The following is a 15,573-nucleotide window of genomic DNA, read 5'->3' as shown; positions in this document are numbered from 1 at the left end:
TTTCTGTATAGCTTCTCCATATACAGCATCAACTCCAAACATCAACAGTGTGAGAAATGCTGACTCAAGAGGATCTCTCATAAGCACAGATTCGGGCAACAGCCTTCCAGAAAGAAATAGTGAGAAGAGTAATTCCCTGGATAAGGTGATTTCTTTTCCTACAGTAAACATGCTTCATATTTTACTGTCTGTTAGATGTGAACTTTTGTTTTTTCAAATAGTTCATTAAACCTGAAGCAGATGATGCTTTTGTCTAAAGTTGAGATTCATTCCCCCCCCCCTTTTTTTTTTTTTGTGGTGCTGGGGATCTAGGACCTTAAGCAAGTACTCTACCACTGAGCTACATCCTTAGCCTCCTGAAACTCTGATTTCTGTTTCAGGATCTCAGATCAGGACAATGCTTTCAATAGAGTGCCTTGGGTGATTCTGGCAGGTGGTTCAGGTAGAAAATTAAATTAAAATGCCCTCTTTAGCTGGGCATGGTGGCACATGTCTGTAATTGCAGCAACTCAGAAGGCCGAGGCAGGGGGATCACAAATTTGAGTCAAGTCTCAGCAACTTAATGAGGTCCTAACCAATTTAATGATACCTTGTCTCAAAATAAAAAATAAAAAGGACTGGGGATGTAGCTCAGTGATAAAACACCCCAGGATTTAGTCCCCACTACCAAAATAAAATAAAAAAAAATGCCCTCTTTAGAATCCCCACAGTCTTTACACTGGAGTATACCTTTTATAACACAACTACCCACACACATGTTTATTAGATCCAAGCCAGCTCCAGAAAAGATTAATTTTTTATATCAGCAATTCAGGAATAAAGGTGAGATTTGAAATCACTCTTTTTTTAAATTTTTATTATTGGTTGTTCAAAACATTACATAGTTCTTGATATATCATATTTCACACTTTGATTCAAGTGGGTTTTTTTTTTTTAAATCACTCTTGATTCATATTGTGCCCACCCCCAAAACAACACTTCCTCCTTATAGGTAACCATTTTTCCTAAAGTTACTAAAGGCTCAGACTATTTGGAACTTTGTGGGAAAGGATAGAGATTGAATTTAAATCCAGAACCATGGTAGACTGGTATCACCCTGGGCACTGTTTGTTCCTAAGCTCTTTAAAGTTATAATAGGGAAGTGCTTCTACCAATATACAGGTGAACCATTTAAGGATGTATTCCTAATTATCAGAAAATGTCCAGACCCCAACATATTCCTCAGCATCAGGTTTGTAATCTGGTCATGTGGATGGCATTGATGTGATTGTTTTTAAGTACAGTGTGTCAAGGCTCGATATCTCAGTTGTGACATGTGGAACTTTCTCTTTGATCCCAACTTGCCTCCATGTGTAGAGGGAAAAGCTGCTTAGAAGGCACTCTACTTATGTCATACGCAGTGCTGGAGAGGAGCAGGAGAGCTGCCAGTCAGCCAGGAGAAACCGGGTCACTGTGGATTTTTCCCTTCTAACCATTCCGCCTTTGCCAGAGGAAATGATGCATGCTGTTCCCTCCCTCCCTCTGCGAGAAGTACATATTTCTAGTGGCTCTGATTAAGCAAATGGGCAAGATGATGCATCCATACCTGTTTTGCCACTAATAGCATCTTTATTTCTTCCTTAAATAAAAATATTCATATATCTTAGTAATTAAGGCTGTTTATTATATAGATATATATATATATTTTTTTTTTTTCAATTGGCCACCAACACCTTCAATGAAACATCTTTCACTGTTTTGGGGGTTTTTCTTTGGTATTTGGCAAAAAAAATGTTCCTGATTTTAATTGGAAATATAACTTGGAATTTTTGTAAATCTCCTTTGTTTTTAATCATGAGATGAGATTGTCGTTGTGTTCTGTTTAAATGGGAACCTGCTATCTAGTGGTAAAACTGCCTTCCCCTCTGCCCCAACCTTCCTCACGTGTGCTGTGTTCTGCTAAGCTGATGATGGAGGAACCACATCGGTTTAGGTCTTTGGCAGTGCTGTACTGAGGTGTCCTGTTTGTCCCCTTGGAGCCTGCCAGGTGTTTTAGTGGTGCCCACTGACTGCCCCACAGTGACCCTGAATGACAGCAGCTCAGCTGCAGGCTTTGGTGGCTGGCGCACAGCAGCCCCTCAGGCTCTTCTTACTGTTGCAGCCATGCCGTTCTCTGAAGGAGCTGGGTGACTGGGTGGTGTCTTCTGAGGCCTCACTTCTGCATAGGATCCCAGTGTACATACTTTTTGCTTGAGGTTTTATTTGGCATTTCTAGACTGGCTATCCATTGTGACAGGTTTGTGCCTTCTGGCTTGTGCCTTAGGCAAGTGTACAAAGGAGACAAGCCAGAACAATAAGAAACAGCATTTGTGTGTATTATATTTGGGTGAAAGTATGCCTGTCTTTTAATTGTGCCTGTAGTTTGCTTGTACTTTCCAGTTTCTATGATTTAACTTAGTTCTAAGAATATTTGTCTTTCAAGGAAGAAAAGGTAAATGAATTTTTCCTTTAATGAGATTAATTAAAAAATATTACCTATGTTTCCTTTTTTAGCACCAACAAGGTAGCACTTTGGGAAATTCTGTGGTTCGCTGTGACAAACTTGACCAGTTGGAGATTAAGAGCCTGCTGATGTGTTTCCTGTACATCTTAAAAAGCATGTCTGATGGTAGGTTAAAAAAATGAAGATTCCTGTTTTGCTTTCCTTGTTTCACTATTTAATTTTTTTAAACTTGTATTCAGTTTAAAAAAACTCAAGGATATAAAAGGATTTCTTCTTTACTTAAAATGTTTGTTAATTTACTAAATGCAGTAGAAATAAAAGCTTTAATTTGAAAAAAATTTTGTTAATTATCTTATTCTAGAAAATGAATTCTAAAATGCGAATTGACCTGTTTTTTAAACATTTATGTTAAACTTTGGCTTATTATCTTAACTAAAGGAGATAAAAGCAGATAAATGAAATAGCTTTTGATTTTTTTTAAATTTCATCTGTCTAAACAAACATTGGCAACTTGCATAACATATTGATTGATCAGTCTTTGAATTAAAAAATATGTTGCTCATGGATCTAAGCATTCCTTCCATTTAGAAATATCTGTATAATATTCCTGGCTTTAACTGGAAGAGAGATAAGTTGTTTTTATTTTCTAATAGTATTATCATAGATTATGTTTCTGATTAAAAGTGTGACAGCCACATTTTTTTAATAGAAATAAGCAGAACTATTCCTGTTTTACCTATATTGTGTAAAGTTTATAAATGTGTGACAGCATAGTTTGAGGTCTGGTGGTGTGATATAACCAATCCCAGGAAATTATGTCAGAATTCAGTGTCATAATTCTTATCCTGGTCAAAAATCTGGTCTTATTTTCCCAACAACAAACTAGAAGATGTGTTAGGAACTTCCTTAAAGTCACTGGATTAAGATAAACTCTCTGAAAACAAAATGCCATTTTTTGAGAACTCGTGCTATGTGTATCTGGTGGCCATAGTTATGAGTGCTACAAATCTGGTAAGAAGGTCTTTCTGCCTGAACATCATGTTTTTGTTTTTATTTATTGAGCTTTCATTTCAGCAGCATTGGTGGCCTGACTATAACACAAGCGGTAGGAATGACCCACTTGTCCTTAAAGTGCTTAAGGAGTGGGTGATTTTGATACTTTAAAATAGCAATTTAAAAAATAAAGACAAAATGAGCAAGATTTTTCTTGATTGATGACCAAATACACCAGCATGGGGTACTTATTCTGATATTTGGGTTATAAAATTGAAATTTAAGTCAAAAGTTCTAAATTCTGCTTTTTAGTAGTTTTGATTATATCCTTTTTCCTCTTGGTTTAAAGTTTTCTTTAAAATATTTTAAACTTCAACTATTGAATATGATAAATAATTAGAACATAACTGCTTTTTGAAGACAAATATACCAGTACTTTTGCATCCAAGTAAAAGTTATCCTTTAAATTTAACCCTTTGGAAAGTCATACACATATTTTTTAAATGCAGCCATTTTAAAAATATGTGTATGATACCAATGCTGGGCCCCCCTTAAAATCAATTTTAGAATATCTTTTTATCCCTCAATTGCCTTCAAGTTATCATTTTCCCCATTATAATTAAAGTTTGTATGTGTCCCACTTTAGAAATCTCTTATCCCCAGGGCCATAAAGGTTTTCTCCTATATTTTCTTTGAAGACTCTTTTTTTCAATTTTTACATTTAAATCTAAAAATCTACCTAGAATCGATATTTGTATGTGGTATAGGTTGAAGGAGAAATTAACTCCAGAGATAGTTTATGAGACAACCAAAATCAATTGTGTATTTCTGTAGCTGTGTGTTCCTTCTATCTATTCTATGTTTAATGAGTACTTGAATGCTGGGCCCCTCACTATTTGTGTCTTTTTGTGCCTGCTTCCTCTTTTTAGAGCTGTAGGGCTCAATAGCTAGTGTCCAGAGCGAAGAGTAAGTGTGCTGCTGGTTACTGTGTCTGCATGCTGGGGGCAGTTATGGTGCCTATGGAGGACCTGCCAGGTTCTCCTTGCCTCCTCAAGGGCTCGCCAGGATGACCAGCCACAAGTAAACAGTCTCTCCATCTGAATTCTGTGCACAAGATCTCGTAAAAATAGAAACTCCCTTGACCCACCCTCATTACTGGTCTAATGAGCCAAATGCCTTTAGAATTAGGAACAATTGATTTACATCTCCATTCAGATATATATTTTTAGGCAGGTAAATAGGAGAATTACTTAATGTCTGAGGGCTATGTGGTGCATCTGTAAATGGCAGTGCTCTTCTGGATGGGAATGAGAGTGAGGATTAGATGACACAATATATGGAGAATTGGGACAGCACTAACACAGTGCCTGGCACAAATTCTTGCTATAACTCCCATGTCTTCCTTGAGTCACTGCTTCTCATAAGTGTGAAGCATGTGGGCATGCAGCAATCAGCCTGTTTGCAGCCATCTTTTCCATTCATTTCAGGTTCCAAAGGCTCCAAATCTCTTCATCTGTTTTCCAACTTTTTAAAATTTAAGAGGGCAAAAATGCTTAACTATGAAGTGATAGCACCTTTGTGCAATACCAGACTGATAAGGGTTCATACATAAATTTAAAAATACATAGCATACAATAAACTATTTCACTTCTGGGAATTTTTCCTATAAGATGTAGTTGGATGTATATGCAAAAACTCACATTCATAAAGACATAATTATAGTAGAAAATGTTATAGGGAAAGATCAGTAAATGTCTATCAGTAAGGAGATTGGTTAACCCAATTATGGTGCATCCAAAAAGAGGAATGTTGTGCACCTTGGAAAAGTTTGAGGTACATGAATCTATGTTGTTGAGTTAAAACTCAAAAGACAAAATACTATGTATATCACATAGAAAGTTTCTGCAGATTCCCTGCTGGGGAGGGATTCTGTAGTAGGAAATAATGAGAACCTAACTTTGGATTGTATGCCCACTTGTTTTGTTTTGTTTTGTTTTTAATTTTCTTGACTATTCAAGAGCACAATCTGTATAAATTAAATAATCCTTATGCTATAATATAGTACCAGGTGATTTATGATAAGATTCAAATTCAGGTTTTCAAGTGTAGCTTCTTTAAATTGAATAAGTGAGGAGTAACGCTCTCTTGGGGCCCCTCCCACTACAGGAACTCTGTTTTCTTTCTATTACTTTAATAAATACTGTTAATTTGCTGTCAGTAAATAAATTGACTTAAGCCTGTTATGTATGTTACCCACTTTTTTTTTTTTTGTCCTTTGATTATCTATAACTTTGGTCACAGGAAGGGTTTGGAGACCTACAATCTGACATCTCTTTCCATTATCACAGTAGGTGATTTTCCCTAATGTAAATGAAATATATTGTAATTCTGACAAAATAAATATTTGTTTTCTAGATGCTTTGTTTACATATTGGAACAAGGCTTCAACATCTGAACTTATGGATTTTTTTACAATATCTGAGTGAGTAATTTTGTCTTTGTTGCCTCATAATTCTACCCTGCCCCCGTGGTGCTGGGGATCAAACCAGGGCCTTGCATATGCTAGACATATGCTCCACCTCAGCTATATACTCTCAAGCTTTACTTCATAATTCTTCCCAGAGGAAGAAGAGCTCTGAAGAGCACTGTGTAGTTGAGCCAGGAATGAATTTTATGTCACATACTCTTATTCCTTAAGCTCTTTCTCCTGGACCTGACCCCAGCACCTATTTTCAGAGCTTATGAGCTAGTAAACAGTAGCCAACTTTAAATTATTGCAGATATGTGATTGTTCTAGATAAAAAAGTGACTACTTAAGTCATTTTCATAAAATAATACAAAATTTACTCACTGAATTGGGCTGATGCTGCTTCTCTAAGTTGAATCTAGTAACTATATTGTCTCATTTTATCTCCTTAGTATGAGTTTCTGATTACTTTTAAGCTCTTTCTTTTTAGAAACACAAGTTCACAATGCCTTCTAAAACTGCCAGGGGCAGATAATTTTTCAAATTTAGAATTTTTTAAATTTTTTTGAAAAGTTTATATAGAGAGTGGCAGCATCTCAGCACTCCACAAATACATAAATATCTGCAGTTAAAAAAACTGAAGTTCTATTATTATTCACAATAATTTGATAAATCATAACTCTTGATATCTGTTAGTTTGATCATATTTTGGTGGCAAATGTATTTGCATGAAAACAAGCAGAACCCCAGTTTTCAAGAGCTTTTGTGTATTTGGGGATTATAAGTAAAGGGCCGTGGGCTTGACCTGCTAGCAGGGGCTTCCTTCAAAGCCTCATGACTACTCCCTCTGCTGAGTAAAACAGGGGACTTGTCATGTAGGGAAGAATCAGCTCCAAAGGATTTGTTGTTTTAACTATCTTATTGCATGATTTTTAAAAGAGTCAAGTGTTGTAGGTGCAGTAAAATAAAACAAAAAACTACATACTTGATATCTGTAAGGTATTATTACTCCATACGCTTGAGCCAAAACAGAGTTCCTTTCACAGATGTGAGTGAGTAATATGAATGAGGATGGATAAGCAACTTAGTGTTTAGGGTATCCAACATACTCTTTTTTTTTAATATTTATTTTTTAGTTGTTGGTGGACACAATATCTTTATTTCATTTTTATGTGGTGCTGAGGCCCAAACCCAGTGCCTCACATGTGCTATGCAAGCAATCTACCACTGAGCCCCAGCCCCTCTTTTTTTTATTATTATTTTTTTTAATTATAGATGGACACAATACCTTTATTGTAGTTGTTTATTTTTTTTCAATGTGGTGCTGAGGATCACACCCAGTGCCTCACACGTGCAACCACTGAGCCACAACCCTAGCCCCTCCAACATAGTCTTAAGGCAAACTGCCTTGGAGTAAATCTGCCAGCCCCAAGTGGATGGGAAGTCCCATTAGTCCTTGGCCTTTATTCTGTGGTGCTCCACCAGCTACCACAGTACTCATTATTAAACTGTGGGCTCCTCTTATAATGTAATAATTTCTCTGAGTTTAGAGGGACCTTCTAGAGAATCTCTAAAAACCAGAAGTACAGGATTAGTGGTAGACATATTTAAATTATTATTATTAATGGGCTTAAATAAAACATTGTGTTGATAATAGTCTTATCTTCCCATTGCCTGATAATTTTTCATCCCATCTGCAGGGTCTGCTTGCACCAGTTCCAGTACATGGGGAAGCGATACATAGCCAGGTACTGTGGGGCATTCTAGTTTGAAATGGCCCATCACTTTCTATATTACTTGGATCTAAATGTGTGGGAATGGTCGTCTGTGGTGATTGGCAGGTGGGATTCACATAAACAGCCATGGAGACAGGTGGCAGGCCTTGGATTGCCACTGTAGAATCTGTTAGCATCTTTTGTTGGTGTTCCTACGTTCCTTCTGTCTTGTTTTGTCTCGTGCTCCTCTCTTGGAAGGATTGTCTGCAGTGGCCTGCTGCTAACTTCTACACCTCATTCCAGATTCTCCCTCATGCTCTGTTCTGTCTCCTTCTCTTACTTTTCTCCCATTCTTCATGTAGTTTATTTTCTCAATGATTTCTCTTCCTGTTTCACATTCAAAGGTCATTTTTATTGTTCTTTCTCCCAACTTATGTTCTCATGTAACCACCCTCCTTTCTTAATGAAAGAATTTTTTTAGCCTGTCTCAGATTGTGTGGATTTCCACAATTCTTCTCTAAAATGGAGCCTTCCCTCCTCCTATTCTGACTCAGCAGTTAGTGCCTGTGTTGTATCTGACTGGAACTCTTGTTGAGTGTCCTAGCTCCCTAGTGCCCTGGGGCGCCTTACTCCTAGACCCCAGGAGAGCTGAGGTGTCCACACAGCATTTCCCCACAGCACGTCTTGTCCTTCCAGGCTCTTACTCTGCCTGGTAGCCTTTTGGAGTGTCTGTGTGGTGGGCCATTCTCTTAGTGCAGGTCTGGGGTCTTATTCTGCCTAGCACATTTTTCTATTGTTGTTTTTAACCGTTTAAAGTAAGATTACATTTATGTTTTAAGAAAAGCTTTAAAGTTTAGTTATAATGGAGACCTGTTTTTCCTAATTCTATTTTATAACAATAAACTTTAACAGACATTAATAGACTTTCTATTGGAGTATAAAGTATTAGTCCTTGGCCTTCATTCTGTGGTGCTTTTTATGTTAGCATTGTCCTCATTTAGGGATGCTTGAGAAATATTCAGAATTATGTTTTATGTTAAGAAATAAAAGCATGTGTTTTCTTTTTAAAAGAAGAAAATTTTAGACTATTTTGTACTTTGCTTCTATGGATGTTTTCTATTTTTAATTGAAATGTAGCATTTAAAGTACTTTAATCTTAACTTTCATTTTTTATTCACAACAATAATTTTTATATTTGAGTTTTTGTGTACCAAATGCAAATATATACAAGGTGTCTCAATACCAATAATTTCTTACCTTGACTTTTTTTCTCTTTGACTTTGTCCCACAAATATGGGCAAGGAGTGTATTTTATAACCAGAAAACACTGTGCTGGGTGATCTTCACACCCTCTTTGCAGATACTGTCACTTACGTCACAAGATGCCATTTAATGAATGTTCTATCAAGTAGACTAAAATGCCTCAGAGCTTAAAATGGCAAATATGGAAAGCTGAAGATTTTTGTCCTGACAAAATATTTTAGAATTGGGTTTTGCAAAGAGGCTACTTTTTTCCAGTGGACATAAAATTAACTTTTTTAAAGAAAATCTGATTTCATAAGCCCCTGTACATATTTGCATATGATATGGATTGCCTTAACTGATCAGAGGAAGATACAAGTGGAGGTGTTGTTACTTTATACCATGCACTGTGGAAAGATATGTCCTGCTTTATATAAAATTGCCATGGTTTCTGCTGCATGCAATAAAGATCCTGAACCATAATGTGAACATCGTCAGTGTTTGCCATCCTCGATGGTCCAGTTGTATGAACATTGTGCCTTCTTCTGTCACTTGGAAATCACCCAGCAGCATGCCGTCGATGATAGTCCATGCATGTCCCTGTTCTCCTACACACAGTAACACAGTGAGGGGCACGGTTGGCTCTGGGACAGGGGACAGGTCCCATTTCCATCTGCTCTGGTGATGGTACACAGTAGGAAGTCAGCTATTTGACTGCTAACCCAGATCACTTTTCTGTTTTCTCTACTTGACTGCTGACAAGTTTAACAAAGTGTGTGGCTCTTCTCCTTCCTGCTTGGGTAAGAATAAAGGTGTTAAAACTTTTAGTCTCATATAACCTTCCCATTGCATGTATGTTCTCTGTTTCTTCCAGTTCATTTTTTTAAATTAGAAACAAGGTTTTTTTGCTCTTTCATAACATCTTATCCCAAAAGGTTCACAGCGTTTTGACAGTTGTCAGAACACTGACCTTTAGGACCACATTGGAGTGCTGCTCACTTTTTGAAAGTTGTGTCTCTGTAGTACTTCCTAAAAATGAGAAGTTCTCTGCTTGGGCTTGATTTTTGCTTCTTTGTCATCAGGTGCTTTGCTGTGAACACTGTAAGAGCTGCTGCCTGTGTGTCTGTGGCTGCTCAACTGCACTGTCAGTGCATGGCTCATCCCCTCTGTGCCATGTCCTGGCTTCACTAATGCTCCCCTCTCGCTGCAGTGTAACACATCTAACTTTTGCTTCTATCCCATTTCACTCATGTTGCAGGAACCAGGAGGGGTTGGGACCCATAGTTCATGATCGAAAATCTCAGACATTGCCTGTTTCCCGTAACAGAACAGGAATGATGCATGCCAGATTGCAGCAGCTGGGCAGCCTGGATAACTCTGTCACTTTTAACCACAGTAAGTCCCATGACATACCATCGTAACAGCCAGCCATCTCTCTGCCATCTCAGAGGGGAGATCCCCAGCCACACCGTACCACATCACCGACTTGATTTTTATTCCAGCTCGAAGCAAATAGGATGAAGAGCTCTTGGCACAGTTCCCTTCATTGGAGGAGAATCCTGAGCCCTGGGGAGTGACAAAATGTGGCACAAGATCAACTACAGCACCAGTCCTAAAAGCTAGACCCTTTGCCCTATCCCCAAAGCAAAATTTGGTAGGCTCAATAGCCTAATATTCCCAGTACTTTAAACATAATGCTTGGATTCATTGCCTGTAGCCAGCTTATCATTGATTTTCCCCTGCACCTCCCGAGAACATCCTGATCTCGTGCATGTAATTGATCAACCGTCCACATTCTGACATTCTGGCTCTGAATGTTTATTAATCCTTACACTGCTGTGAAAACATAAAATCCATGAATCGATTTGCGAGGGTGTGGAAAAGCATCCAATAACAAAGTGACTTTTTCTGTGTTTTCAGTGTGAGAAAGATATCAAGTGTGCTTGGAATTTCTGTAGACAATGGTAAGATTTAATCAGGTTGAAGTCTGCTTATGAGGCCGCTTCACTTGCAAACCAAGATCTTTTTATTCATCTTGCCTTCCTAACTTTGGGGCTTTTCTAACTTCACAATAGAGATTCTGCCAAAACATGGGAGCTTATTTTAAATTTACTTTTATAAGTCAACAGAAGGGTCATGGCATCATGTGCTGTTTCTAGAAATTTCCTGTTTCATCTGCTTAAGGGTTTCTCAAAGCAGAAAACCTGAGAAAACAAACCATCCAGCACATGAAAAAATTAATATGACCATCTACCTTAAGTTCCATTTCTGTTAGTGTTGTGTTCTCTGAATTGTTCCATCTCTTCTCCAAGCATGACCTAGCTATCTGCTGTTTTACCTGGAATATTTGTATTTGTATTGTTTGTTCTCATTCCAAGTACTGTCTTTAATACATGATTGTTAATATCTTTTCATCATTTCTAATCACAAATGTCCATTCACTGTGATTTTCATACCTCTCTCTAATACACGCTAAGAGTAAAGACAATATTCTCATTGTCTAGTATTGATAATAGTTCAAAGTAAAACAAGTGAGGAATGGAAATCCAGTAACTTCTCACACTTCCATCCCAACAAAATTAAATGTAGTAGGTATAGTCTCTCTGTGTAAAATTCTAGGCTTCATTTAAATCAATATTGTTGTCAATTCACACAGTGAATTGAGAGCCTTAAAATGCTAGTTCTAAGTTCTACACTTAGCTGTAGAATGCACATTTAGTGACAGACTTAGGCTACAATATTTGATTTTTAAAAACTTTGGACAAGGAGATAAAACAAACAAAACCTGAAGTTTTTTATTTGTAACTTTCATTTCCTATTTAGCAATAGCATTTCAGTCCCTGGTGATATGCTGGACCTGTTAGACTCCCTCTGCCCAGATAATTTACATAACACAGAGACTAATTCACTGTCAGTTGAAATTAGTGCTTTAATTTTAAAGCCTTTTTTTTTAATCAAAAGCAGATCAAGGATCCACTTCCAGTGATAATCATTTATGAAAAAAAAACAAGTTAAAATTTAATTAATGATCAACCCATGAAGAAATTGTCTTAATCTACTCCAGTATGCAGAAGCTCCTTTTGCTGCAAATGGATTTTGTGGTGGTAGCTTGAATTGGAGGAGAGAGACAGCTGGTGTTGTGCTGCTGCCAAGAGCCATGTTGTTAACATGGTCGACTTCCATTCTCTCTTCCTGCCACCCATAGAGAACCCCGTCTCCCCTGCTCCCTTCTCTCTGTCTCATGTTTTCACTTTCATCAGTTTTCAGTGGCACCCTGTCATCAATCACGTTTTCTTCTGCTTTGGCAGGAAACAGTGTATCACTGACTCTTAGCCTTTGTCTGAGTTTTCACAGTTCCTCCTCACCCTGAGTTGGTCTGATGCCCCCTTAGGCATTTCATCTACTCCTAGGACTCAGTCTTCCCTTCCATCTCTAATTCTGAGTATGTGCTTGAGTGACCTCAGCCTTTCCCTCCAGTAGCTCTTTGAGCTCTGAATGGTCAATTCAGCCACAGCCACAGAAAAGGGAGTGTACACTGTATGTATGTATACACGTGTATAGGTGTGAACATGTGTATGGAGATGTTCATACTCGTTCATTTACATCTTCACCTAAGTGTCCTATGGGGAATTTGTAGAGATATCTTTTTAAAAATCCTATTACCAATAAATACAATACCTTCTGTTGGGCCAACCATATGACACAGATCCATTATGTGAGAGACCTGCCAGGGGTATCTCAGAGTCTAAAAAGACTAAAACTAGTAAGAACCCCTGTATGTCTGCACCATTGTGTCCTCTGTGAATAGGAAATGTTTGTTAGACTTTAGTTAGACCAGCAGGGAGCAGCAGAGGCCTGTGAGAAACTTAGTCATCTGTAGGTTTGGCCATTTGCAGCATCCCTTGCCATCCCCAACACCTATTGAGAGTAGGACCAGGGAAGACACCATATGTGCTGCACATGTAATTCTCACAGGAACTTAAATTTATTTTTCAATATGGGTAGGAAATCATGAAAATGGCAAAAACCCCACAATGGCCAAATAGTCTTAATTATTTGGAAAACCATTCTTAAAGAATGTTTGGGTCTTTGCCCGGGTATATGAGCTATTAACCAATTAACTATTGACCTATTTTAGTGTAACTTGCACTCATTGTTTGGCAATAGAAGAGAAATTTGTATCAAAGAAAAAATTGAGAGTGATAGCTACCTGTAAAATATGTAAACGCCCAAAGAAAGGGAAAACTAGGTGAAAAGGTGTTTGTAAGTAAGTGATATATTTACCAAAAAAAAAAAAAAAAAACCCACAAAATTCACTTGCATGATAATTCATTTTTCCTGCTGGTAGGATAGGAGGGAAAGCCAGCCAAGAGGTAGGGACATGTAAAGAAAACTTGTGTTTCATGTAACCCAGTATAAGAGGCGTTTAAAATCACTGGGTTGAATTACAGAGAATTTGATTTCAGGTCAGGGTGAGAAAGCATTTTATAACTAAACTGCCAGTGAGTGGTGTGTGCTGAGCCACCTGTGAAGCTATAAAGCTGGAGTGAACACTTGAAGCTGGGGTGTGAAAACAGAGGGAATGAGACCCTATGGGGACATTGTCCTGGTCAATTAAGTATTGTCTGAGGAATGAGAGGACATGGCTTCTGAGGCCTTATTTAGCTCTGAAGTTCTTTGATATCTGTGAAGCACAAGTAAGAAAATGAATATAGGTGATAATTAAATTCCTTTACTGTATAAAAAATGAATTTAGGTGTGGATTAATATGAAAAATACAGAGAATGTGTGCATCTCTGAATTAAAATTAATCTTTCCAAAGTTTTTAAATGTATATAATACATCTTTAAAATTTGGTTAAATGTACTCAGATGCTTTTAACTTATATATGTGAGATAGCAAATTAAATGTTTGTTTGTAAAGCCACGTTTCCTTGATTCTGAGACATATTTTTGCACATTTTGTAGCATTTCTGAAATTGAGCTGTATCTTCATTTTACATCTAATAAGTTTGTCTGTCATTAATTGGTGTTTTTTGTAGTTGATAGGGGTCTTAGAATTGAGAAAGTCTGATACAGTGCTTGTTTAAAGTCTGATACAGTGCTTGTTTAAAGTCAGTTATCTTAATGTCCTTAAAGAACACTTTAAATTTAAAAGTATCATATGTCTAAACCAATTGTTCTTACAGTTTTCTGTCTATATTCATGCTAGGCACCATTTTAGACACAGCTGAGCTTTAGGTACAGTGTTCTATAGCGAAGAGAAAGCTGATGGCATGACACCTACTTCTAAACTACAGACTCCTAGATTGCCGACTATCTGCAGATCATTCTGAGCATATTTGTTTTCTTGTGTGTGAATCGGGCAGAAAACAAGTCACATAATTTTTACCTTGGAGTATCATTCCTTATTCTACATTCTACTCTTTTCCTATCAATTGCTGAAGAAAACCTTACCAATAAAAGTGGGAGGGAGGTGAATAATGGATTTGTTGAAGTTGATCAGTTTGATATTTGGCAAAAATGTTTACATTCAGTAAAGCCATACTCCATGAATTAATATATCTAAGACAGTAGATCTTCCACATTTGGGGAATTCTTTTAGCAAGATTTCTCATCATTCATTAATTTTGTTTTCTCATAAAACTTCTTACTTTTTCTGGATTTGTATTTTGGTCCAAAATTTCTTAAAGGAAAGGCAGCTCTCAGGAAGGAAGCACATTCTGTAAGACTCTGGATCTGACCTTAGTCTGCTATCCCAAACGTACTCTCACTATCAGAATATGCCTTTGACTATGGAATGGGCCTCTGCCCAGGTCACCACATCACCTCTGATGTCAGGGTGAGGAATAAGGAAAACTTTCCATATGTAGTCACCATTAGTAAGTATATCTATTTGGGTAAGATATAAAGTTGAACAAGGTTAATTAAATCTAAGCATAGCAGATGACAAAAGGGGGTAAAAGATTTTAGAATAAGTCTTTTGTCAGTGACAACAGAATAAATACTGTGTGAATTTAAATAGTGAATTCTAAAGACTCAGAAGGAGCTGTGACACTCTTACCCAAGATGTCTTATCTGTAGAGAAGTTCTGCCCTTCTGCCCTGACCAGCCAGGGTGGTGGGACTCTGTATAGCGCTCCAAGGCACCACTGCCCCCTAGTGGAAATCAGTATCTTTCATGCCACACGCCTTACTTCCCCTGGCCAGAATCCGCTTTCAAAAAGTTGCTCACCCCTGATTTAAGAAATTTCTGTCTCTTAAGACCACTTTCCTGGATTTCCTAATTCATTTCATTTTACTGTGTTGATCTTTAACACGGTGACTGTTGAATGTCTTCCTTCGTGTGTAACTTTAACCTGGACCTTGGGGCATGCTGTTTTCAGTCTCAGTGATTGAGGCAGTCCATGCTGCCACTTATTTTTACAGAGTTTTATAAATAGTGCTAGCTCAGGAATCCTGCTGATTTTTTAGATGGAACAGTTTAAGGAAATCAAGTTATGACATGTTGTAGCTAAAGGGACTAATTCTTTTAGATTTCTGTATGACTCAGACAGACTCATAAGACCAATAGATTTCTATATGAATCTCTTATTCTAAAAGAGATTAGATAAATGGTATTTTGGCTTAGGGGTATTGTGATAGCTTAGAGAAATTTGTCATTACATTTCCCTAT

At 37.4% G+C, this 15,573-nt stretch overlaps 1 protein-coding gene across 13 annotated transcripts in view; it reads left to right on the top strand.

The window, feature by feature from the left end:
• The window catches only part of Dock9 (dedicator of cytokinesis 9), a 288,972-nt gene that overhangs the window by 224,102 nt on the left and 49,297 nt on the right, over positions 1-15,573 (top strand). For 4 of the 13 annotated variants that reach the window (XM_076871913.1, XM_076871911.1, XM_076871917.1 and 1 more), the window contains exons 34-38: positions 12-145; positions 2,533-2,647; positions 5,891-5,957; positions 7,643-7,690; positions 10,227-10,294. In XM_076871913.1, coding sequence (XP_076728028.1) covers positions 12-145; positions 2,533-2,647; positions 5,891-5,957; positions 7,643-7,690; positions 10,227-10,294 — 432 coding nt within the window. Of the gene's footprint in view, positions 1-11; positions 146-2,532; positions 2,648-5,890; positions 5,958-7,642; positions 7,691-10,157; positions 10,295-10,819; positions 10,864-15,573 lie in introns of those variants that run through there. The other 9 variants (XM_076871916.1, XM_076871918.1, XM_076871919.1 and 6 more) reach the window with 3 other exon arrangements.

Source organism: Callospermophilus lateralis, chromosome 12 (assembly GCF_048772815.1).
Source record: "Callospermophilus lateralis isolate mCalLat2 chromosome 12, mCalLat2.hap1, whole genome shotgun sequence".
Lineage (NCBI taxonomy): Eukaryota > Metazoa > Chordata > Mammalia > Rodentia > Sciuridae > Callospermophilus > Callospermophilus lateralis.
This window is presented reverse-complemented; position numbering and strand designations above follow the sequence as displayed.